Source organism: Chelonia mydas, chromosome 1, assembly GCF_015237465.2.
Source record: "Chelonia mydas isolate rCheMyd1 chromosome 1, rCheMyd1.pri.v2, whole genome shotgun sequence".
NCBI classification, from domain to species: Eukaryota; Metazoa; Chordata; order Testudines; family Cheloniidae; genus Chelonia; species Chelonia mydas.
In genome coordinates this window covers 344,135,887-344,161,695 of record NC_057849.1, presented here as the reverse complement: position 1 = coordinate 344,161,695, position 25,809 = coordinate 344,135,887, and the positions used below count along the sequence as shown (strand labels likewise).

General features: G+C 53.6%; 1 protein-coding gene across 2 annotated transcripts; it reads left to right on the top strand.

Moving 5' to 3' along the window:
- The first annotated feature begins 200 nt into the window (after positions 1-200).
- Positions 201-25,809, top strand: ODF3B (outer dense fiber of sperm tails 3B). Of its 2 annotated transcripts, none has more exons than XM_037889459.2 (8): positions 201-328; positions 4,037-4,171; positions 4,665-4,868; positions 9,364-9,465; positions 12,034-12,155; positions 12,340-12,480; positions 14,084-18,969; positions 25,031-25,808. In XM_037889459.2, the coding sequence occupies exons 2-7, from the start codon at positions 4,063-4,065 to the stop codon at positions 14,162-14,164; spliced, it is 759 nt and encodes a 252-aa protein (XP_037745387.1). In that variant the 5' UTR covers positions 201-328; positions 4,037-4,062; the 3' UTR covers positions 14,165-18,969; positions 25,031-25,808. The 2 variants fall into 2 exon arrangements, with proteins under 2 accessions (XP_037745387.1, XP_037745388.1); XM_037889460.2 differs by lacking the exon at positions 201-328 and adding an exon at positions 3,648-3,760 and having other exon boundaries at positions 25,031-25,809.

The window sequence follows — 25,809 nt, the reverse complement described above, 5'->3', positions numbered from 1 at the left end:
GGTGGCCGATACCAGGGTGATGGGCGCGCTCAGCAGGGCGGGAAGCAGAGAACGAGAGCCGGAGGGCGTGGGGGCTGCCCGGGGGGGATCTTTGGGGGGGAGGCGGTGGGGGGGGGGGTCCTCTGCCCGGCCCCGTTGCCGGGAGGCAGCGGGCGGGGGCGGTGCGGACCGGGCTGGTTGCCGGGAGACGCTGTAAACAATGGGGGGGGGGGGGGGGTAATCCCAGCCCCGCCGCCGCCGCCCGGCTCAGTGCTGCGGCCGCCGCCCCCGCAGGCTTCCCTCGGGTCCGCAGCGCCCCGCCGCAGGCTTCTCTCGGGTCCGCACCCAGGTCAGTGTTCTGTCTCAGCTGACGCGGGTGGGTTCCATCCGCCCCGCGCCCGGGTTCCCGGGGACACCCCTGCCCGCACCCCCCGATCCGCCTGGGGCCCGATCTCCCTGCCCGCACCCCCCCCCGATCCCCCGGAGCCCCCAGCTCCCTTCCTGCACCCCCCCATCCCCCTGGAGCCCCCAGACCCCTGCCCGCACCCTCCCCGATCCCCCTGGAGCCCCCAGTTCCCTGCCCGCACCCCCGATCCGCCTGGAGCCCCCAGGCCCCTGCCCGCACCCCCCCGATCCCCCTGGAGCCCCCAGGCCCCTGCCCGCACCCCCCCCCGATCCCCCTGGAGCCCCCAGACCCCTGCCCGCACCCCCCGATCCGCCTGGGCCCCGATCTCCCTGCCCGCACCCCCCGATCCCCCTGGAGGCCCCAGACCCCTGCCCGCACCCCCCCCCGATCCCCCTGGAGCCCCCAGACCCCTGCCCGCACCCCCGATCCGCCTGGGGCCCCATCTCCCTGCCCCCACCCCCCGATCCGCCTGGGGGCCCCAGCTCCCTGCCCGCACCCCCCCCCGATCCCCCTGGAGCCCCCAGACCCCTGCCTGCACCCCCCCTGATCCTCCTGGAGCCCCCATCTCCCTGCCCGCACCCCCCCGATCCCCCTGGAGCCCCCATCTCCCTGCCCGCACCCCCCCGATCCCCCTGGAGCCCCCAGACCCCTGCCCGCACCCCCCCCCCGATCCGCCTGGGGGCCCCATCTCCCTGCCCGCACCCCCGATCCGCCTGGGGGCCCCATCTCCCTGCCCGCACCCCCCGATCAGCCTGCGGCCCCATCTCCCTGCCCGCACCCCCCGATCCGCCTGGGGCCCCATCTCCCTGCCCGCACCCCCCCGATCCCCCTGGAGCCCCCATCTCCCTGCCCGCACCCCCCCCGATCCCCCTGGAGCCCCCAGACCCCTGCCCGAACCTCCCCCGATCCCCCTGGAGCCACCAGCTCCCTGCCTGCACCCCCCCCCGATCCCCCTGGAGCCCCCAGCTCCCTTCCTGCACCCCCCCGATCCTCCTGGAGCCCCCAGCTCCCTGCCCGCACCCCCCCGATCCTCCTGGAGCCCCAGACCCCTGCCCGAACCTCCCCCGATCCCCCTGGAGCCACCAGCTCCCTGCCTGCACCCCCCCCGATCCCCCTGGAGCCCCCAGCTCCCTGCCCGCACCCCCCCCCCCCGATCCCCCTGGAGCCCTCAGCTCCCTTCCTGCACCCCCCCGATGCCCCTGGAGCCCCAGACCCCTGCCCGCACCCCCGATCCGCCTGGGGGCCCCAGCTCCCTGCCCGCACCCCCCCCCCCGATCCCCCTGGAGCCCCCAGACCCCTGCCCGAACCTCCCCCGATCCCCCTGGAGCCACCAGCTCCCTGCCCGTACCCCCCGATTGCCCTGGGGGCCCCAGACCCCTGCCTGCACCCCCCGATCCGCCTGGGGCCCCATCTCCCTGCCTGCACCCCCCCCCGATCTCCCTGGAGCCCCCAGCTCCCTGCCCGCCCCCCCCGATCACCCTGGGGACCCCAGCTCCCTGCATGCACCCCCGGATTCCCCTGGAGCCCCCAGACCCCTGCCTGTACCCCCCGATCCCCCTGGGGCCCCCAGCTCCCTGCCCAAACCCCCCATCCTCCTGGGGCCCCCAGCTCTCTGCCCAACCCCCCTGATCCCCTGGGGCCCCCAGCTCCCTGCCTTCATCCCACATCCCTAGGGGCCTCCATCTTCCTGCCCAGACCTCCACATCCCTGGGGCCCCCAGCTCCATGCCTGCACCCTCAGATCCCCCAGATTCCTGCCTGCAACCCAGATCCCTCAGGGCCCCGAGCTCCCTGGCCAGGCCCCCCAGATCTCCCAGGGCCCCCAGCTCCCCTCACATACACACATCCCCGACTCCTAGGACTAGCGGGAGCAGCTGCTCTTTCTGAGCTTCCTCTCCATACAGGGTGTACTGAGCAAATCTCTCTGACTGCAGTGCTGATCCTAGCCCCTGTAACTTTCCTGCTGGGGGGTCGTCCCTTCACGGTCACTGCCTCTGTATTTCCAGCTTTACCAATTTATCATAGTGATCCTTTGCCCTCTCTAGTTTCTCCCAGCCAAAGATCTCAGAGTGCTTTACAGATATAAACACATTATATGGGATCAATATCATGATTTTACCTATTGGGAAACTGAGGCACAGAGACCCATAGTCAGAGGCACAACCAGAGAGGGAACCTGGGAGTCCTGATGCCCAGGCCTGTTCGTCTGCTCCACGCCCTTTCCTCCCCACCCTCTCCTGAAACTCTGCATCAACAGCAGCAGCTTGCCCAGCACTTGAGATCAGGCAGAACTGCAGAGGCCATGGTGTGTGGTCAGCAGCAGCTGTTCCTCTGAAAAATGGTGGGTTCTCCGCCTGCTCTGGCGATGGGACTCCCTCGTGCCTCTGTCGGAGTCCGAGCCCTGGAGCTCCCAGACATTGGTCTCTAGTCCCCCTGGAAATGAACTTTCCCCTTTGAGCTGTGGCTGACCCTGCCCCCGTTTCTTCCCTTGGCGAAATTTCAGCTGGCTCCACCCACCGCTTTCGGGCAGCCTCTGTTTGTTGTCCCTGATGCCGTGGTAACTGGACAAAAGAGAAAGCGAGAGCGTGCAGGATCTCCCTGGGGCAAACCTCATGAGGTTCTTTGCCTCAGGAAATCCCGGCCGCTGGGGCAGGTGGAGCTCCTTGGCCTTGCTGATCTTGTCTCCTTGTGCAGTTCACCCCCGGAGACCTTCCCGGTAGCCGGTGTGACCCTTGGGTGTGAGCGTAGGTGCGGAGCGGGTGCAGCAGCCCAGCTGTAGCCCAGCGTGGCATCTCAATGCACCAGCGCCTCTCCCTCTGTGCCAGCGCAGGCCTCCCTGGGGGGTGGCCTCTAATGCACCCCTGGGAGTGGTAGGAGCGCTCCAGAGAGCCGCGAAGGGGGGCTAAAAAAGCAGAGGGAAAGTAGGATCCTTCCTTGCCGTGCTGCAATCCACCAGGCGATCTCTCCTGCAGCCGAGCGACTGCTTCTGCAGACCCAGCGACGCAGGGACAGCGGCAACGTCCCCACCGATTCCTCTCCCGGGCCCAAGACCCAGCAGAGAAAGCTTCATCCCCAGAGAGGAATTCCGGCTCGGGCAGAGCGCGGGTGTGGGACAAGGGTGGCTGTGTCACCTTAGGGAGAGCCCAGGTCCGCCCGCCACCTCTGCCCTCGCCCCTGGGGTCAGGGCCCGGGGGACAGGACTCCTGCGGCGGCGTGCTGGGCTCTCTCGGGGGCTGCCCTCCCCCGGCTGACGCGTGACGGGGCCATTCCCAGAGCCGTTCTCTCTGCTGACTGAGGAGAAATAATGATCCTGGCGCAGGGAACCCAAAGACGGGGCTGTCGTGTGGCCATCCCCATTGTATCGAGGCACCCGGAGGTAAAGCAATCTGCCCAAGGTCATGCAGAGAGGCCGGAAAAGCTGGGAAGAGATCCCAGGTTGCCTCACTCCCAGTCCCCTGCTCTAACCAGCAGACATGCTGCTATGGTTTTAGATGTGCTGCTGCCCCCTACTGGAGTGTGACAGGCCAGCCTGTGTGTTGCAGGGGGATGGGCATCACGTAGGCGTGGGGGCCCCATTCCCACCTGTGGGGGCAAAGGGCTGTTGCTGCTGCCCAGCCCTCTCCCTAACCGGGGCTCTCTGTCTCCTCACCAGCTGTGGGAACGCACTGGGGATCCAGCATGTCTGCCGACGTCTGGGTGGGAACATGGAGACCCCACCGGCCCAGAGGGCCCATCGCTGCTCTCTACAGCAGTCCCGGGCCCAAGTATGGGCTCCCCACAAACGTAGGTGAGAGCAAGCGTCAGCGAGGAGCCGGCCACGCCAGCGGGAAGGGGAGCCCCCACCCCCCCCAGGCTCCATGAGGAGGGGTGGCCCGGGGCTCTCCGCGAGCATCATGGAGAGAGGAACACACGGGCCAGCTGGCAGCTCCATGCACATGCCCAATGCTCTGCTTTGGGGGCGCTCTCCACCCACAGCCGAATGGGGCTGCTCACCCATCCCGCTTTCACCCCAAGGGCGCCCCTCACCATGCCCCCCTGTACCAAGGGATCTCTTATTTCTCCCCCACTCACTGCTCTTCCTACACAACAAGGCCTGTGCTGAGGGAGCTCTCTCCTCCCCTTGCCCCTCTCAGATCTGGACTGGGGTCCATGCCTGCCCCAGTGGCCTGTGTGGAGAGAGCTCTGCCATGCCCCGTGCTCCCTTCAGGGCTTTGCTTGGGGGCTCTCACTATCTGGCCCATGCCGTCTGCACCCTGGCTTATCTCTCCTTCCTGTTGCAGGTTACCCCCTTCACGACCCCTCCCGCTACCGAGACCCTGCATACAGCTTCGGCATCCGCCACCCCTATCTGCAGGATGAGTGCTCCCCGGGGCCCAAGTACATGGTGCCTGCCAAGATGACCATGAAGGGCAAAGATGGTAACCCTGCCTACTCCATCTATGGCCGTCCCAGGGATCTGATGCCCTTCCTGACCCCCGGGCCAGGTGAGTCTGTCCCCTTCTCACTCGCTCTGTACAGCCAAGCTATGTGGGTGCGGCTTGATTTGTGTGTGGTGTGTGTGATTTAATGCCTGTGATGGAAAATGTCAGCACAGGGTTGCTCCTTCCAGTCCATGCTCCAGGGCTCTGGACAATCCACGTGTGTTTGTCCCGAGTGATAGAGCTCCCTGTAAAGCCGATTTTTTATTTATTTATTTATTTTTAAAAAGGCTCCATAGGCGATGCTGGCAATTACAGGCTGGTAAACCTGACTTCAGGTGCAGCCAGATTGGTTGAAAGGATGATAAAGAACAGAATGATCAGACACACAGATGAACACGATTTGATGGGGAAGAGTCAACACAGCTTTGGTAAAGGGAAATCATGCCTCTCCCATCTATTAGAGTTCTTTGAGGGGGCCTACAGACGCATGGATAAGGGTAATCCAGTGGCTATAGTGTACTTGGACATTCAGAAAGCCTTTGAAAAGGTCACACACCGAAGGCTGTTAAGCAAAGTAAGCAGCGACAGATAAAAGGGAAGGTCCTCTCATGGATCAGTAACTGGTTAAAAGACAGGAAACAAAGGGTAGGGATAAATGGTCGGTTTTCATGGTGGAGAGAGGTAAATAGTGGGGTTCCCCAAGAATCTGTACTAGGACCTGTGCTGCTCAGCATATTCAAAGATGATCTGGAAAAGGGGCGAACAGTGAGGTGGCAAAATTTGCAGATGATACAAAATTACTCAAGATAGTTAAGTCCAAAGCTGACAGCACAGAGCTACAAAAAGATCTCTCAAAATTGTGCAACACAATGGCAGGTGAAATTTCCATGTTGATAAATGCAAAGTAATGCACATGGGGAAAACATAATCCCAACTATACTTGCAAAATGAGGGGGTCTAAATTAGCTGTTACCATTCAAGAGAGAGGTCTTGGAGTCATTGTGGAGAGTTCTCTGAAAACATCGGTTCAATATGCAGCAGCAGTCAGAAAAGCTAACAATGTAAGGAACCGTTAGGAAAGAGACAGAAAAGACAGAAAATATCATAGTGCTACTATATAAATCCATGGTACGCTCGCACCTTGAATACTGTGTACAGTTCTGGTCACATCATCTTAAAAAAAAAGATTAGGGCTGTCAAGCCATTAAAAAAATTAATTGCAGTTAATTGCGTGATTAAAAAATTTAATCATGATTAATCGTATGATAAAAAAAATTAATCGTGATTAATGAGTGATTAATCGCACTGTTAAACAGTAATAGAATACCATTTATTTAAATAGTTTTGGATGTTTTCTACATTTTCAAATACACTGATTTTAACTACAACACAGAATACAAAGTGTACCGTGCTCACTTTAGATTTATTTTTGATTACAAATATTTGCACTGTAAAAAACAAAAGAAATAGTATTTTTCAGTTTACCTCATACCACTACTGTCGTGCAATCTCTTTATCATGAAAGTTGAACTTACAAATGTAGAATTATATACAAAAAATAACTGCATTCAAAAATAAAACCATGTAAAACTTTAGAGCCTACAAGTCCAATTAGTCCTACTTCAGCCAATCACTAAGGGTATGTCTACACTACGAAATTAGGTCGAATTTATAGAAGTTGGTTTTTTAGAAATCGTTTTTATATATTCGAGTGTGTGTGTCCCCACAGAAAATGCTCTAAGTTCATTAAGTGCATTAACTCGGCGGAGTGCTTCCACAGTACCGAGGCAAGCGTCGACTTCCAGAGTGTTGCACTGTGGGTAGCTATCCCACAGTTCCCGCAGTCCCCGGAAATGAGATGCAAAAGTTCGCGGTTCTTTTCCTGTCTACCTGGCTAGTGCATCTGACTTGAGAGTGCTGTCCAGAGCGGTCACAATGGAGCACTCTGGGATAGCTCCCGGAGGCCAATACCGTCGAATTGCGTCCACAGTACCCCAAATTCGACTCGGCAAGGCCGATTTAAGCGCTAATCCACTTGTCAGGGGTGGAGTAAGGAAATCGATTTTAAGAGCCCTTTAAGTTGAAAAAAGGGCTTCATCGTGTGGATGGGTGCAGGTTTACATCGTTTTAACGCTGCTAAATTCGACCTAAAGTCCTAGTATAGACCAGGGCTTAGACAAACAAGTTTGTTTACATTTGCAGGAGATAATGCTGCCCGCTTCTTGTTTACAATGTCACCTGAAAGTGAGAACAGGTGTTCTCATGGCACTGTTGTAGCCGGCGTCGCAAGATATTTACGTGCCAGATGCACTAAAGATTCATACGTCCCTTCATGCTTCAACCACCTTTCCAGGGGACATGCGTCCATGCTGATGACTTGGGTTCTGCTCGATAACTATCCAAAGCAGAGAGGACCGATGCATGTTCATTTTCATCGTCAGAGTCAGATGCCACCAGCAGAAAGTTGATTTTCTTTTTTGGTGGTTCAGGTTCTGTAGTTTCTACATCGAAATGTTGCTCTTTTAAGACTTCTGAAAGCATGCTCCACACCTCATTCCTCTCCGATTTTGGAAGGCACTTCAGATTCTTAAACCTTAAGTCAAGTGCTGTAACTATTTTTAGAAATCTCATAGTGGTACCTTCTTTGTGTTTTGTCACATCTGCAGGGACAGTGTTCGTTAATCAAACAGCATGTGCTGGGTCATCATCCGAGATTGCTATAACATGAAATATATGGCAGAATGCGGGTAAAACAGAGCAGAGGACATACAATTCTCCCCCAAAGAGTTCTGTCACAAATTTAATTAATGCATTGTTTTTTTAACCAACATCATCAGCATGGAAGCATGTCCTCTGGAATGGTGGGTGACGCATGAAGGAGCATATGAATGTTTAGCATATCTGGCATGTAAATACCTTGCAAAAGTGCCATGCGAATGTATGTTCTCACTTTCAGGTGACATTGTAAATAAGAAGCGGTCAGCATTATCTCCTGCAAATGTAAACAAACTTGTTTGTCTTAGCGATTGGCTGAACAAGAAGTAGGACTGAGTGGATTTGTAGGCTCTAAAGTCTTACATTGTTTTGTTTTTGAGTGCAGTTATGTAACAAAGAAACAAAATCTAAATTTGTAAGTTACACTTTCACAATAGAGATTGTCTTACAGTATTTGTAGGAGGTGAATTGAAAAATACTTTCTTTTGTTTATCATTTTTACAGTGCAGATATTTGTAATAAAAACTAATATAAAGTGAGCATTGTGCACTTTGTATTCTGTGTTGTAATAGAAATCAATATATTTGAAAATGTAGAAAAACATCCAAAAATATTTAATAAATTTCATTGGTATTCTAGTGTTTGACAGTGTGATTAATCATGATTAATTTTTTGAATTGCAGTTAATTTTTTGAGTTAATCGCGTGAGTTAACTGCGATTAATCGACAGCCCTAAAAAAGATATATTAGAATTGGGGAAAGTACAGAAAAGGGCAATAAAAATGATTAGGGGTCTGGAACAGCTTCCATAAAAGGAGAGATCAAGAAGGCTGGGACTCATCAGCTTGGAAAAAAGACGACTAAGGGGGGATATGACAGAGGACTATAAAATCATGAGTGGTGAGGGGAAAGTGAACAAGGAAGTGTTGTGTTATTTACCCCATCACATAACACACAAACCAGGGGTCACCCAATGAAGTTAATAGGCAGCAGGTTTAAAACAAACAAAGGAAGTATTTCTTCACACAACATACAGTCAACCTGTCGAACTTGTTGCCAGGGGATGTTGTGAAGGCCAAGACTATAACTTGGTTCAAAAAAGAATTAGATAAGTTCCTGGAGGACTGGTCCATCAATGACTTTTAGCCAAGATGGTCAGGGATGTAACTCCACGTTCTGGGTGTCCCTAAGCCTCTGACTGCCAGAAGCTGGGACTAGACAACGGGATGGATCACTCGAAAAATTGCCCGGTTCAGTTCATTCCCTCTGAAGAGCCTGGCTCCAGCCACTGTCAGAAGACAGGACACTGGGCTAGATGGACCATTGGATTGATCTGATGACCATTATGTTCTTATGTTACCCTGGAGAGATGATTCCCCAGCCCCATAGATATCGCTGCCAAGGACTGATCCTGAGAGTCAGCCTAAATTCCCTTCTTGTTAATTCTATGCCATTCCTCCTAATTCCCCTCCCCCTTGTGTAGCCTCCTTGCTAATCCCGCTCTGTCGCGGGCTTCACACCCTTCTGATATTTGCAGGCTTGTATGTAGAGCGCAGGGAGCAGGGCAGGAGCACTAGATATGGGGGGAGTTCTTAGTTACTCTAGTCCCACCCTCTCCCAGCAGGGGGCACTGTGGGGAGCAGGGCAGGGTGCTGGCGGTGGGGGGAGCTCCCAGCGACTCTAGCCCCAGCCTCTTCCAGCAGGGGGTGCTGTAGGGCATAGGACAGGAGTGCGGGCTATCTGTGAGCTCCCAGCTGCTCCAGTCCAGGGCCTGCCAATCAGTGGGGTATGGGGTGAGCCCCTCCCGTCTATGATCCGATATTATCCTCCCTCTTTGTTTCAGGTCGATATTCTCCAGAGAAGGCAGGGAAATGGGCCTATCGCTCCGCGCCCATCTACTCGCTTGCTTCGCGCACGAAGGAGTTTGCGAATGACCAGACTCCAGGTAGGAGAGCCCACGGGGCTAAGCTCCGACCCAGCTCCTGCTCCCCCCCGCCCCACTGCATGGCTGGCCTCGAGGTTCCAAGGTGCAAATCAGTGCCCGTTGGCTCAGACCTTTGTCTGGATTCTCCCCTTCCCCTTCCCGGAAGCCCTGACTCCAGCACATGCCTATCTCCACGCCCAGGGACCCTAGAGCCAGTTCACGGCTTTCCCAGCCTCTTATCCAAAGTGGGTGCTACCGGGCAGGGTGGCAAGAGACTGTCAGAGAAGGGATCAACCCACCGGTTCCGGGTGCGAGTGGACCCTGGATTCTTGCAACTGCTGAATGCTGCAGAGAGGCCAGAGCCGCTGGAGGAGACGATTCTGCCAAGCCTGTTGCAGGATTGGTCCCGGATCTGTTAGTGATCATCCCTCGCCCCCCGACTGCTCAGCTTCTCCCCAGCACACTTGTGGGAGAGGGGCCTGGTTCAGAGGGTGTGAACGGCACAAGCTGGGGGATAATGATCATTCCCCACGGCCCTGCATTCCCCCAGTTGCTCACGGGGGAGTGGGGCAGTGCAATCGTAAAATAACCATCTAATTGCAGCTTCCCCAACCTGGAACGTGCTGCCTGGGCCCTGTACGCTCGGCTGGGTGCTGCAGAATCCAAGCCCTTGGCAATGGAGCGCCAGGCGGGGATTTAGGATCCGAGAGATGGCAGGGGTCAGGGTCGGGCGTCAGTTGGGAGTTTCCCTGCTGACGTCACTGGAAAGGGGGGAGTCACCCTGTTCCCACAGCCGTGCACAGGGCCCAGCTCTCCACTGGGGACACCGTTGCTCTGGGTGCCCGCCCTCGATGCCAGCGCAAAGCTCGCCCGGCTAGGAGAGCGGAGACGGGCTGGCCCCGGAGGCATGTGAGGGGGCTTTTCAGATGCCTAAGGCCCAGGTAGATGGGGCTCTCGGAGCAGGGGGTCATGCCAATTCGTGGGTAGAGACTGTTCCTGCCCCTCCAGGAGCAGCAGGCAGTCTTGCTGGCTCCTTAGACCCACAGGCTTTGGCGCCGCAGCTGATCGAGTCCAGGGTCCCCGCCTCGGGGGACCCCGGCAACCGGGGGAAACGAACCCAGGTGGTGCTGCCACCCCTGGCACCGAGTCGTAGCCACTGGCTCAGATTTGGCCCGCCCGCCCCTCCGTCATGGCGGAGCAGCCAATGGGAGAGAGCAGGGCTGGCCTCACCCAGGGTGGGAGGGGAGGGATGCCACAGCCTCACAGCTGCCACTGCCCTCCCCCGAGCCCTGCCCCTCCTCAGTGTTGCCTCACACCTCCCTTCCCCACCCTGTCTCCTTCTGCCCTCGCCCCCGAGCCCTGCCCCTCCCCCTCCCCAGCCTCACCTCACTCCTGCCCTCCCCACCCCCCCATTCCCTTCTGCCCTCGCCCCCCTGAGCCCTGCCCTTCCCCAGCCTCACCTCACACCTCCCTTCCCCACCCTGTCTCCTTCTGCCCTCGCCCCCCTGAGCCCTGCCCTTCCCCAGCCTCACCTCACACCTCCCTTCCCCACCCTGTCTCCTTCTGCCCTCGCCCCCGAGCCCTGCCCTTCCCCAGCCTCACCTCACACCTCCCTTCCCCACCCTGTCTCCTTCTGCCCTCGCCCCCCTGAGCCCTGCCCCTCCCCCGCCCCAGCCTCACCTCACTCCTGCCGTCCCCACCCCTCCCCATTCCTTTCTGCCCTCACCCCCCAAGCCCTGCCCCTCCCCCTCCCCATCCTCACCTCACTCCTGCCCTCTCCACCCCCCCATTCCCTTCTGCCCTCACCCCCCACTGAGCCCTGCCCCTCCCCAGCCTCACCTCACTCCTGCCCTCTCCACCCCCCCATTCCCTTCTGCCCCCCCCCTGAGCCCTGCCCTTCCCCAGCCTCACCTCACTCCTGCCTTCCCCACCCCTCCCCATTCCCTTCTGCCCTCACCCCCCCCGAGCCCTGCCCCTCCCCAGCCTCACCTCACTCCTGCCCTCCCCACCCCTCCCCATTCCTTTCTGCCCTCACCCCCCTGAGCCCTGCCCCTCTCCCTCCCCAGCCTCACCTCACTCCTGCCGTCCCCACCCCTCCCCATTCCTTTCTGCCCTCACCCCCCTGAGCCCTGCCCCTCTCCCTCCCCAGCCTCACCTCACTCCTGCCGTCCCCACCCCTCCCCATTCCTTTCTGCCCTCACCCCCCAAGCCCTGCCCCTCCCCTCCCCAGCCTCACCTCACTCCTGCCCTCCCCACCCCTCCCCATTCCCTTCTGCCCTCACCCTGCACTGAGCCCTGCCCCTCCCCAGCCTCACCTCACTCCTGCCCTCCCCACCCCTCCCCATTCCCTTCTGCCCTCGCCCCCCTGAGCCCTGCCCCTCCCCAGCCTCAACTCACTCCTGCCCTCTCCACCCCTCCCCATTCCCTTCTGCCCTCACCCCCCACTGAGCCCTCCCCCTTCCCAATCTCACCTCACTCCTGCCCCCCGCCCCCTGCCCCGGAGCTGCCCTGTCAGATTTCTGATTTGTCCACAGTGGTGTTTGAATGGCAGATCTGACCCCTGCTGACCCCCTCTTCCCCCCCTCCCAGGGCCTGCCGCCTACGGGCTCCCCCCAATGATCGGGCCCAAGGTCGTCAGCAAGAGCTCTGCCCCCAACTATTCCCTCCTGGGGCGCAGCTTGATCGGCACCTTCTGTGAGGACCTGAGCAAGGTGAGAGGCAGCAGCGGCGCTGGGGAGGGGGGTACTGAGGGGGAAGGGGGAGATGGGGGACGCGCCTGGCCGTGGGGAATGGGGTTCAGGATGCCGGCTGGGCTGCGGCTCGGCCTGCTTTGGGGGGCGGGGGCGCCCCTGGGGGGGCCTGTTGGCGACTGAGCTCCCCTCTCCTTGTGTGCAGACGCCAGGGCCCTGTAACTACCGGGTGGTGGAACCCAGCGTGTACAAGACCCGGGCCCCTCAGTACAGCATGCTCGCCCGCAACATGCTTCCTGGGGACAACACGCAGAAACCAGGGCCCGGGGCACACAGCCCGGAGAAGGTGAGGAGGGGGCTTGGGACACACACACACACACGGGCTCACAAGAGCTGTTGTGGATGGGACGTGTTGGCTGGCGGAGAGACTGGAGAGCTCATGGAGAGATTTCCCTGGCAGTTGAACAGCGTGTGTGTGTGTGAGTGTGGGGGGGTGATGCAGTGTTTGTGGGGGGGTGATGCAGTGTGTGTGCAAGTGGGGGGGTGATGCAGTGTGTGGGTGTGCAAGTGGGGGTGATGCACTGTGTGTGTGGCGGGGTGATGTAGTGTGTGTGTGTGTGTGGTGGGGTGATGCAGTGTGTGTGTGGTGGGGTGATGCAGTGTGTGTGTGAGTGGGGTGGTAATGCAGTGTGTGTGGTGGGGTGATGCACTGTGTGTGCGAGTGGAGGGGTGATGCAGTGTGTGTGCGAGTGGGGGGTGATGCACTGTGTGTGTGGTGGGTGATGCAGTGTGTGTGTGTGTGGTGGGGTGATGCAGTGTGTGTGTGTGTGGTGGGGTGATGCAGTGTGTGTGTGTGTGGTGGGGTGATGCACTGTGTGTGTGGTGGGTGATGCAGTGTGTGTGTGTGCGGTGGGGTGATGCAGTGTGTGTGTGGTGGGGTGTTGCAGTGTGTGTGCGGGTGGGGGGTGATGCACTGTGTGTGTGGTGGGGTGATGCAGTGTGTGTGTGTGTGGTGGGTGATGCAGTGTGTGTGCGAGTGGGGGGTGATGCAGTGTGTGTGTGGTGGGGTGATGCAGTGTGTGTGTGTGTGGTGGGTGATGCAGTGTGTGTGCGATGGGGTGATGCAGTGTGTGTGTGGTGGGGTGATGCAGTGTGTGTGCGAGTGGGGGGTGATGCAGTGTGTGTGCGGTGGGGTGATGCAGTGTGTGTGCGGGTGGGGGGTGATGCACTGTGTGTGTGGTGGGGTGATGCAGTGTGTGTGTGTGTGGTGGGGTGATGCAGTGTGTGTGCGAGTGGGGTGATGCAGTGTGTGTGTGTGTGGTGGGTAATGCAGTGTGTGTGGTGGGGTGATGCAGTGTGTGTGCGAGTGGGGGGTGATGCACTGTGTGTGTGGTGGGTGATGCAGTGTGTGTGCGAGTGGGGGGTGATGCACTGTGTGTGTGGTGGGGTGATGCAGTGTGTGTGTGTGTGGTGGGTAATGCAGTGTGTGTGCGAGTGGGGGGTGATGCAGTGTGTGTGTGTGGTGGGGTGATGCAATGTGTGTGCGGGTGGGGAGTGATGCACTGTGTGTGTGGTGGGGTGATGCAGTGTGTGTGCGGGTGGGGGGTGATGCAGTGTGTGTGGTGGGTGATGCAGTGTGTGTGCGAGTGGGGGGTGATGCAGTGTGTGTGCGAGTGGGGGGTGATGCAGTGTGTGTGTGGGGGGGGTGATGCCGTGTGTGTGTGTGGGTGATGGAGGGTGTGTGTGTGCACATGCAGTGGGGGAGCTAAGGTCTCATGCAGGATTGTAGTTGTGGGCCGGGGGGGTGCCTTGAGATCTGAGGGGGGAGGGGGCGCGTGTGTGTTTCTAACGTGGAAGCCAGGCTCTCCGCAGGGTAGCAGCGGGTGCTGGGGGGAGGAGCTGAGATCTCAGGCACTGACCCTGCGGTGTTCTGCCCCCTCTCCCTGCAGTACGTCCAGCAGCGTGGCCAGACCTTTGGGATCCGCCACTCCGACTACCTGGCGCCCCTCATCGTGGACGTGGTGGATTAAGCGAGCGCGGCCGGAGGAGCCGAGGGAGCGGCTGATCGTGGGCGTTAGTGAGAGGGACGGGGCTGGACAAGAATTATGCATTTGAAAATCTTTACTGACTTAACACTGTGCAGTCGTCTTTGGCGAGTCAGGCCCCAGCTCCTCAGGCCCAGGGAGACCCGGGGAGCTTGGCCCTGGCTCCTTCAGCCGGACAGGGGAACTGGAGCAGGCCATCGTGTGAGTGCTGAGCTCCAGGGGGCGTGTGGAAAGGGGGTGAGGCGAGGTCAGGCTGGCTGCAGTGCCCCCGACAGGCCAGGGTCATTTGCACTAACCCCAGTAGCTCGAGGGCCCCCCTCACGTTCTGACTTTCACTCCTGGGGGAGATCCATTCACAGTGGCGGACACCGGGGGTGGCCCACACGCTTGAGCTCTCCTCCCTGTGGTGCCGAGGACGGAGCTAGTCCCAAGTGGGGAGATTAGGGGACCTAGTGCAGCAACTGGCTCCACGCAACGCAGCTCAGCCCACCAATGCCCCTCTCCCGTGGCTTCTCTCCTGGGCCTCTGGCGAACAATTGCTGGATCCTTGCCCGGCGCTTTTTGCCCACCAGTGAGGAAGTGGAAGGGTCTTATTTGGACTGCTCTGTGCCCTAATGTTTCCCATCAGCCCCTGGGATTGACCTTCTCTGAGCACAGGTCACTGCCACCATCAGCTATGAGCTATTGTCCAGGGCTTTGTCCAGCCTACAATGGGCTTCCCACCATCCCCTGGCTGGCCAGTTCGCTCTCCTCACCCATCTCTCTGCCAGGGCGTCTTCCCAGACCCTCAGGCTACATTCCCTTTGCTCAGTTTGAGCCCACTCCTCCTTATCACACCCCCTTTATCATGCTGATTCCTCTCCCTGTTCTCCTGCTGCCTCTTGGCTGTTCCTAAGCCAGCCTCGGCAGGGTTAGTGCTTTCAGCCTCCCCCTCGCCCCACAACTCAGTGGCCCCTGGCCCCTCAGCAGTGTAGCTGCTCTTATTTGAGTTCCCTCCATTGTGTTGACATCTTTCTGGCGCTCAGATCCCTGGAGCTGAGCACAAACTGGGCTCTCCCCGGAGCTGTGCAGAGAGGGCCCCGGCCTGCACTGGGATGAGAGGCTCAGAGCTGAGCGTTCCCCGAGCTGCTCCTGCCGAGCCCCGTTCACGAGCCCCTGTCCCGTTCTGCTTTCCATTTGCTGACCCTTTTCTGTCTTCCTTGTGTCAGGGGAAGGGTCCCACTGCAATATGCTGCACGGTCTGTGCTCATGCTGCGGGCACTCAGGATAGAAATTGGATCCTCCTGCTCCAGATACACAGGACCCACCCACTTGCGTGACAGGAGAATCACCCCCTAGCTGCCCCTCTGACTGGGCTCACAATACACCGTTGTGCAGTTCTGATTCTGTCCATTAGAGGGCAGGTCTCTCCCTATCGTTTCCTGTGTCACACACACTCTAGCCGGTTCCTTGCAGACAGGATATATTTATACCCAGATGTGGTTACAATAACCACATCCCCATCTCTGTAGGGAAACTGAACACAAAAACAAGCTCCAGGCGAGGCACAAACCACCCTAGGGGGTTCTGGGGAGGGAGGACCTGCTTTGGCTCGCTGAGCAGGGGGGTTATCTTGGCCTAGATGTTAGAGAGCCGACAGCTCTGTCTGGAGTGTTATTCAGTCTCGGGAAGTTATAAATATTCCGTGAGAGCGAACTCCCACTCCTTCCCTGGGAGGCACGTCACCACTCCCATAGCTTCATAGACAGTAAGACCAGAAGGGACCATTATGATGACCCAGCCTGATCTCCTATATAACACATGCAATTGTTTCTGCATCATGCCCAGAACTCCCAATTGAGCTAGTGCATATCCTTTAGAAAGGCATCCAGGCTTGACCCACTGCGTCCCTAGGTCAGATTTCCCAACGGTTAATTACCCTCACTGTGAAAACAGGACATCTTATTTCTAGTCTGAATTTGTCTGCCTACAGGTTCCTCCTTTGCCTGCCAGCTTAAAGAACTGTCAACAGTCAGAAATCTCTTCCCCCGGTGGGTAATTGCAGACCATGGTCAAGTCCCCTCTTAACCTACCCTTGGATAAACTAAAGTGGATGAGTTTCCTTAGTCTCTCACTGTAAGCCAGGTTGTCCAGAGCTCAGATCGTTTTCCTGGCTCTTTCCTGAACCTTCTCCAATTTTTCAACATCTTTTTTGAAGTGCGGACACCAAACCTGAGCACAACATACACTAATGTCGGGAAGCCATGACTGTACCTGGCCATGCGTCAGCTCCCTACCTCCTCTGCCGTGGGCAACACAAATCCCACCTTCTCAGCCTAGGCAGGCTCCACTGTCCCTCTGCATGTTAGCAATAGGCCCACCTCAACCCCCGAGCCCTCCGAGGGGCTCCCTGGAGCATCCAGCCCTGCTCCACTGGACACTCGCATATTTCACTGCTCCCGAAGGAACAGCCCAGCCCACCTTACCGGCTCCACCTGACATCACGGCACCGCTTCACACACAGCCCTTAGGCATGTTTAGAGTGAAAAGAAGCAGAGTTTATTTAACAAAGAGAGTCAAATGGTAGCAAATAGGAATACTGGAAACCAATGGTTACATATCAAATAAAAGCAGAACCCGCATTGTAAAACCTGGACGTATGTAACTAACGCTCATCCAGAGCCCTTGCAGTGTTTTGCAGCCAGGCCTAGCTGTGCTCCGTTTTCATGAGGGAAGCCATGCTGTCAGCTTGTCTCCTTGGTGAAGGGGACGGGGCGGGGGAGGAACCTCTGCCCCCCCAGGGATGCTCCAACACTCCAAGGTCTTTACTCACAAACAGGGTGCTGTCCTGCTGGTTGTTGTTTTTTCCTGTGTGCCTCTTTGCTGTTGATTTCACATGCTCTTGATCAGCATTCAGCGCCGTCTGTGGACAGGTCTCCTTTGTAAAGCGGACAATACCCAATACACACAGGACCAGCCGGAGAGCAAGAGAGACAGGTCTCTTCCCTCCTGCCTGATAGGAGCAAGTTCATCCCTTTGTGCAATCTGCCTTAACTCCCAGACCTTAAGCACATGATTTCCAGTACAGGTACATAATTCCAGAAACATTATCTGTCCGTACGCTTTGCAACGATTATGATGACCAGCTCTGGGCAGAGCCCTCATGTCATAAATGTAAAGGGAAGGATAACCACCTTTCTGTATACAGAACTATAAAATCCCTCCTGGCCAGAGGCAAAACCCTTTCACCTGTAAAGGGTTAAGAAGCTAAGATAACCTTGCTGGCACCTGACCAAAAAGACACAAAAACAGGAATATACATTCCATTCAGCACAGCTTATTTACCAGCCATTTAAACAAAAGGAAATCTAATGCATTTCTAGCTAGATTACTTACTAACAAGTTCTAAGACTCCATTCCTGTTCTGTTCCTGGCGAAAGCATCACACACAGAGACAGACCCTTTGTCCCTTCCCCTGTCCTCTCCACTGCATCTGCCACCACATTCCTTTTGCCTTTAATATGTGCTCCAGGGCATCACTCTGGAGTTGCTACCTTTTCTCCTGTGTAACTGTACCAAAGGAGAGGGGTCTGGTAGGGTCTCCCTTGGAAGCTTGTTCCAATACTCAACTATCCTTATAGCTAGCAAGTTTGTCCTAATATCTCACCTAAATCTCCCTTGCTGCAGGTTAAGCTTGTATTGTCCAGGAGAGGGCTGAGCAGTACAGGAAATCCATTTCTGGGGGGAAATCCAGGACTGGGTCTGTGTGGGCATCACCCTGCAGTAGAAACAAGGCTGGTAAGAGCTGAGCTGTGCCTGGCTGCAGATCACATACACCCCAAGCTGGAAGCGACTGATGGGCTGGAGCCTGTTGGGGAGCAGTCCAGGACTGGAGGCTACAGAAGCAGAGCAGTGTGCCGGGCCCCCCAGGTTAGAGCCAGGGTGACACAGCTACTCCCTAGTTTGGACTGTGCCCTGGGTCTGTCACACTCTCAGGGCTTTGTCCTGTTTAGGTACCATTACTATAGGCTTCTCCCAGGGGTTTTTTGACTCAGTGATTACCCCTGTTTCAAGCACGCTTCCCACCTCCTCCTGAACTTGTTTCTGCATTTCCCCTTCAGCCGGGGATGCTCTGCTAGGAGCAGGGCGGGGCCCTGAGGTTTGCATGGAGTGTGCAATCTTGGCAGTTAAACCTGGTGAGGAAAATACCTCTTTGTGGTACTTTGAAAGGGCCAGCGTTTCCTGCTTTAGGGTGGGATTTAAACCCGCCCTAAATTCAGAGCTTTTCAGGGGATTCTCTGCCATGCTCTCCCTGACCAAATCCATTAAAGGGACACAGAAGGTTTCTTCATCAGCACAACTGTCATAAATATAAAGGGAAGGGTAAACACCTTTAAAATCCCTCCTGCTCAGAGGAAAAATCCTCTCACCTGTAAAGGGTTAAGAAGCTAAAGGTAACCTCGCTGGCACCTGACCAAAATGACCAATGAGGAGAGAAGATACTTTCAAAAGCTGGAGGGGGGGAGAAACAAAGGCTCTCTCTGTCTGTGTGAAGCTTTTGCCGGGGACAGAACAGGAATGGAGTCTTAGAACTTAGTAAGTAATCTAGCTAGATATGTGTTAGATTCTGATTTCTTTAAATGGCTGAGAAAATAAGCTGTCCTGAATGGAGTGGATATTCCTGTTTTTATGTCTTTTTGTAACTTAAGGTTTTGCCTAGAGTGATTCTCTAGGTTTTGAATCTAATTACCCTGTAAGGTATTTACCATCATAGAATCATAGAATATCAGGGTTGGAAGGGACCTCAGGAGGTCATCTAGTCCAACCCCCTGCTCAAAGCAGGACCGATCCCCAATTAAATCATCCCAGCCGGGGCTTTGTCAAGCCTGACCTTAAAAACTTCTAAGGAAGGAGATTCCACCACCTCCCTAAGTAACCCATTCCAATGTTTCACCACCCTCCTAGTGAAAAAGTTTTTCCTAATATCCAACCTAAACCTCCCCCACTGCAACTTGAGACCATTACTCCTCATTCTGTCATCTGCTACCACTGAGAACAGTCTAGAGCCATCCTCTTTGGAACCCTCTTTCAGGTAGTTGAAAGTAGCTATCAAATCCCCCCTCATTCTTCTCTTCCATAGACTAAACATCCCCAGTTCCCTCAGCCTCTCCTCATAAGTCATGTGTTCCAGTCCCCTAATCATTTTTGTTGCCCTCCGCTGGATTCTTTCCAATTTTTCCACATCCTTCTTGTAGTGTGGGGCCCAAAACTGGACACAGTACTCCAGATGAGGCCTCACCAGTGTCGAATAGAGGGGAACGATCATGTCCCTCGATCTGCTGGCTATGCCCCTACTTATACATCCCAAAATGCCATTGACCTTCTTGGCAACAAGGGCACACTGTTGACTCATATCCAGCTTCTCGTCCACTGTAACCCCTAGATCCTTTTCTGCAGAACTGCTGCCGAGCCATTCGGTCCCTAGTCTGTAGCAGTGCATGGGATTCTTCCGTCCTAAGTGCAGGACTCTGCACTTGTCCTTGTTGAACCTCATCAGATTTCTTTTGGCCCAATCCTCTAGTTGGTCTAGGTCCCTCTGTATCCTATCCCTACCCTCCAGCGTATCTACCACTCCTCCCAGTTTAGTGTCATCTGCAAACTTGGTGAGGGTGCAATCCACACCATCCTCCAGATCATTTATGAAGATATTGAACAAAACCGGCCCCAGGACCGACCCCATCCTGATTTTACAGAGGTGATTCTTTTTATTGTTACTTCTTTTTTACTGTTACCTCTATTAAAATTCTTCTTTTAAGAATCTGAATGCTTTTTCATTGTTCTTAAGATCCAAGGGTTTGGGTCTGTGTTCACCTGTACCAATTGGTGAGGATTTTTATCAAACCTTCCCCAGGAAAAGGGGTGTAAGGTTTGGGAGGATTTTGGGGGGAAAGATGTTTCCAAATGGGCTCTTTCCCAGTTATATACCTGTTAGATGTTTGGTGGTTGCAGCGATAAAGTCCAAGGGCAAAAAGTAAAATAGTTTGTACCTTGGGGAAGTTTTAACCTAAGCTGGTAAAAGTAAGCTTAGGAGGTTTTCATGCAGGTCCCCACATCTGTACCCTAGAGTTCAGAATGGGGAAGGAAACTTGACATGGTGGCAGAGCGGTGGGATTAACTTGAAATCATTTTGAGATCAATTTGAGATTTTTTTGAACCAGAAGCACAGATCTTAAAAAGGAATTTTTTTTTCCTTTGGGCTGCCGAAAAGTAGGTTTTTCGCTGAAAGCAGTTAGATGGGTTTTTTTTTCTCTGCTTTGGGGCCAGAGCAGAGACAAAAGGGAATTGTCTTTTGTGAGCTGGAGTTTTCTCTACCTAAAGGCAGGGTAGTTAACCTCCTGCAGCGAAATTCACCAGTCTTCACAGACCTGAAGAAGTTTTTTTATCTAAGAGCAACTAGAGGGGTTTTCTGCCTATTTGCCTGGAGACAAAGGTGTTAGGGTTTGGGTATTTTTTTTTTTTCTGTAGGCTGACAATCACTATCAGAAAATATAGGTATCATATTACAGCACAGCAAAATTTTACAAGCCAAGTTTTTTGTTTGTTTGTTTGTTTTATTTCTAACTCTCGGGTGTAAAGTTAGTTAAAAGCAGAGAGGCAAAGATGACAGAAACCAAGACACAACACTAATTGGAGTTAGCCAGACTGGAGGCAGCGAAAGAGGCAGAAAAAGCCCTAGAAGCTGCCCGCAGGAGAGAAATGGAGGCAGCAAAAGAGGCAGAAAAAAACCAAGAGGCTGCCCACAGGAGAGCTATGGAGGCAAGGGCCAAAGAACTGGAGGAGAAGGAAAAAGAGAGGAAGCATGTGGAGGAGGAGAAGGAAAAAGAGAGGAAGCATGCACTGGAGATGGAGAAGGCAAAGCCTCAGCAGAATATATCAACAAACCCTAAGAATCCTTCTCCAGGTACCACTTCCCATCCCAGAAAGTTCCCCACCTACAAGGCAGGCGATGATACCGAGGCCTTCTTAGAAAACTTCAAAAGGGCCTGCCTTGGGTACAGCATCTCTACAGACCAATACATGGTAGAGCTGAGGCCGCAGCTCAGTGGACCCTTAGCTGAGGTGGCGGCTGAAATGCCTAAGGAACACATGAACAAGTCTGAACTGTTTAAATCCAAGGCGAGTGTGAAAATGGGGATAACACCCGAGCATTCTCATCGGAGGTTCAGAGCCCTAAGGTAGAAACCAGACGTATCATTTACCCGACATGCCTACCACATTGTGAAACATTGGGATGCCTGGATATCAGGAGCAAGTGTTAAATCTCCAGAAGATTTGCCCTTCCTAATGCAAATGTAGCAGTTCTTAGAGGGTGTTCCTGAGGAAATAGAAAGATACATCCTAGATGGGAAGCCCAAAACTGTAATCGAGGCATGGGAGATTGGAGCCAAATGGGTGGAGGTGGCAGAGAAGAAAAAAACTGGTCGCAGTTGGAGCAGATACCAGAAGGGACAACCTCAGACCACACCCTACTACCGGGGGCAGCCCAAGGCCCCACCTACCCCCCAAGGAACCCTCCAGACACCTTATCGTCCCTCCACACCGTTCTCCAGCAACCCGCCTCACCCCAGTGACCCGTCAGCTGGACAATGTTTTAAATGTAATTAGCCGGGGCATGTAAAGGCCAACTGCCCCAAGAACCCCAACAGATTACAGTTCATTGCACTGGAATCACACCAGAGGTCCTCAGGCCCAGATACCTCCCAGATACCCTTGGAGCAGAGGGAAACTGAATGTGGGTGGGAAGAAGGTCATCGCGTGGAGGGACACCGAAGCACATGTGTCAGCTATCCATGCTTCCTTAGTGGACCCCAATTTAATCAACCCAGAAATCCAAGTGACGATTCAGCCCTTCAAGTCCAACTCTTTCAATTTGCCTACAGCCAAGTTGCCTGTCCAGTACAAGGGCTGGTCAGGAACGTGGACTTTTGCAGTCTATGATGATTATCCCATCCCCATGCTGTTGGGGGAAGACTTGGCCAATCGTGTGAAGCTAGACAAGAGGGTGGGAATGGTCACCCGCAGCCAGGCTAAACCAGCTGTCATGCCTAGTTCTTTTCCAAAAACTTCTCAGAGGACCCAGTCAGAGGTGATGGACCCAGACCCCAGGCCAATGTCTGCAACAGCAGTAGTGGATCCAGTCCCAGAGACCCAGACAGAGCCAGTCCCAGAACCAGAACCAGTGGAACAACCAGCACCTGAACCATTGCCAGCACTGAATCCAGTACTTGCAACCCCAACACCAGAGGGCGCCACCAAACCTGAACCGGCAGCAGCCGTTAACCCTACACAAGAGGCTCAGCCAGAGCCTGAACCCCAACATAGTGCTCCACCACCTTAATTAGTTTACACCCAGCAAAATTAATTATACAGCAGACAGAAACAATCTCAGAACCAGGCAGAGACCATGCAAATAAACAATAGCAAAGTGGAACCTATAATGACAAAACAATACAGAAGTGAGGATTTCACAACTACATCTATAAAGACATAAAGGTTTCCCAGCTGTATCTATTGATAAGTGAGTTCTTACCAGACAGAAAACTATCAACCTAAATTTCCTTTTACATCTTCTAGGCTCTTCCCTTTCTCTGGAGGTGGTAGATTGGATCCCCTTCCTAACAGCCCCATATTGACTAGGTTGGAATGTGAGGAGGTGACCAGTCACTTCCCAGCTTATGGCTGCCTCTGCTGCTTAGCCAAAGGCCTTAGCCTAAGAACAAGGCCTCAGACTGTGACAGTGAGAAAAGACCCTTACACAGATTCTTTCTTGTATACCTCTATTACTAGCTAAATGATAAATATATACCTACATTCTTAGAGTATAGGCCTTTGCAGACAGGCCTGAATATCTATATCCTAACAAACGGTAAGGGTATTTGTGTAGCCAGATATGTATACTTTTGTCATATTTGAATGAAATGTCTATATTTAGAGAGAATCTTCTTTTTCCCATCTCTCCTTTATTTATCAACCGATTTTGATAAAATTTGACATGGAGTCAGTTTTTTCCTTTTTAGAGGACCCTCACATTGTGAGGCCCTAAGCTGTATCTTAGTTAATTTGTACCTTAATCTGGCACTGATGAGCAAACTGCATTTCATCAGCACCACTGCAAACCTTCCTAATGATTCCCATGTTACCCTTGACGGGTTTCTTCTAATGACTTCCTGGCTGTGGACTTCTTCTATTATCAACAAAATGGGCCTGATTTTCAAGTACACTGAGGGTTTTTACATCACTCTCTAAAGTGCAAATGGAGCAGGGGCCATAAGGAATATGTTACCTACATCTACATTGACTTGAATGCTTCTTTTCCATACCAGAACAGTGTCAAAAGACTTTAGTGTCATTTAGAATTAGGCTAGTTTATCTCCTATCCATGAATATGGACCATTTCTTTCTTCCTTTGAACTTTCTAACATCAGCTGCAAAATGGATAAACTTTTTCAGCTTCTGCTTCTATTGTGTTTTGCTTCAGTTGAGACTGACTGGGGTGAAATAAGTAATTAAAAATGGTGGCAAACAGACTTGATGGTAAAACTCTACAGCTGCAATAAAGAAGTAATACAACTGTGTAAGAAATATATCACTTTGGAGCTGGGGATAGGATAGGGCCCTTCATGAACCCATTGAAATATAGTCTAGCTAATCTGCTTTCCTTCTTTATTCTTTATTTTGACAATTTTCTACTCCTCTTTATTTCAAATTCAAATATATACCACATAATAGTATCGGTTTCCCAGTATAATTTATTTTCCATTCATTCTCTTTTAACATCACCAAAGGCTTGGACATTGTTTGGACAAAAGTCTCCTCCTATTTTGGATACCTCCAGTGCTGGTGAACAAGTCAAGAAAGCTTGTGGCCTGAAATCAAGAAATGTTGAGTATGAACAGTCCCCATGAACTACAATGGGAGTTTTGAGTCCTCAGCACTTCAGGAAAACGGGCCTGCCTCTCCTCTAAGGCATCTAAAATCAGTGACTCCTTTGGAACGAGGTTGGCTTAGCTGTGTCCAGGATCCAGATCAGTGTAATAGTGGCTGATTTAAGCCCAGGTCCAGTCCTGTTGCGTCTGGAATCTTGCACGAAATGCTCTCACTGGAATTCAAAGGACAAGAATTACCAGATCTTCCAGATTACAACAAAACAAAACAAAAAACAAAAAAACAAAACTAAGGTATTTTAGAATGGGACCATGGCTATATATGGGCATTTGTTCTCAACGAAGCTTGTGATGTGCCAGTGAAAAGATCATTGCTTAATGGCAAAAGTTTATTCATCAGTAATTCACTCTTTAATGCTTCAGCTTTAAATTCTTTATTGATCCTGGTGTATCTCAAAGGAGAGAGGGATGAGTTGAGACGTGTCTCTTGGTGATGTGGACAGAATGGTGCTTGCAGTACTCTAGAGCAAATGGAGACTCAGATGGATTTACTGTATTTCTTCAAGTTTGGCAAGGATATAAACTCACATGTTTCAGGGTATCATCCAATCATGGAGATAGATCTGATTGACAGGGAGACAGTGAAAAAGTTACTCAGTGGGCAGATGATCCCAAACCTGCGTTCTTCTGGATTTTTACCCCTCCCTGTGAAGCACCTGGTATTGACCACTGTGGGAGAGAGGCCTAATCTTCTGTAGCGCCTATGTTCTTCCGTTCCAAGGAACAGTCCGTAGGTCTGGTCTGATATATAGAAGACTAGAGCAGGATTGTTCTTAAACCAAATCTGTAGCCAGATGGTTAAATCTCCCCTCGCCACCTGAGTATTATACCATGTCCTTAAAGAGGCAGAATGGTCTGGATATTAGAGGTCTTCTAGTCCAGTCCCCTGCACTCAAGACAGGCCTCAGTATTATCTAAACCATTCCTGACAGGTGTTTGTCTAACCTGCTCTTAAAAATTTCCAGTGGCAGATATTCCACAAACTCCATAGGCAATGTACTCCAGTGCTTAACTACCCTGACAGTTAGGAAGTTTTTCCTAATGTGCAACCCAAACTGCCCTTCCTGTAAATTAAGCCCATTGCTTTTTGGCCTATCCTCAAAGATTAAAGATAATTTTTCTCCCTCTTCCTTGTGTACGGGGAGATTTTGGCAAACCAGTAAATTGCCTGAAACCATTATTGCTTATTGCTAAAAGCAGTCATGTCAGCAGGCCATAAATTGGCCATGCAGCAGCCCCGGCTTAACCAAGACAGGAGGGGGAGGGAGTTTTGGGTGCCACAGAAAGGGCAGTCTGACCCCGCGTCCTTTCTGATCAGAATTGTGTTGAAGCTGCTGATACATGCATTGTAGGAGAGCAGGATGTGCCCTCAGGAATGTGTCTCTCAAGGCATGCAAACTCTGGAAAAAAACCCACACCTGGTTAACCAATAATCAGAAGGAAACCTCTTGCTTGACCATTGAAACTGCTTGCTTGACAAGTTTTATTTAAGGGACATGTCATTGTATTACTAATGTATAACTAAGGGGGAAACGTTTGAGGCAGTGGGGCTTCTCAGAAGGGGCAGTTCAGGGACTCTTCCTCTGGATGCATCTTGTGTTCCCCACTGGCAGACGGGCTGCCGCTGTGCCACTAGAGAGACACCCT

Coding starts and splice junctions, on each gene's coding strand:
- ODF3B (XM_037889460.2), top strand. CDS start 4,063: ATGTCTGCCGACGTCTGGGTGGGAACATGGAGACCCCACCGGCCCAGA. Junction 4,869..9,363: donor CTTCCTGACCCCCGGGCCAG/GTGAGTCTGTCC, acceptor TCTTTGTTTCAG/GTCGATATTCTCCAGAGAAG. Junction 12,481..14,083: donor GGGCACACAGCCCGGAGAAG/GTGAGGAGGGGG, acceptor CTCTCCCTGCAG/TACGTCCAGCAGCGTGGCCA.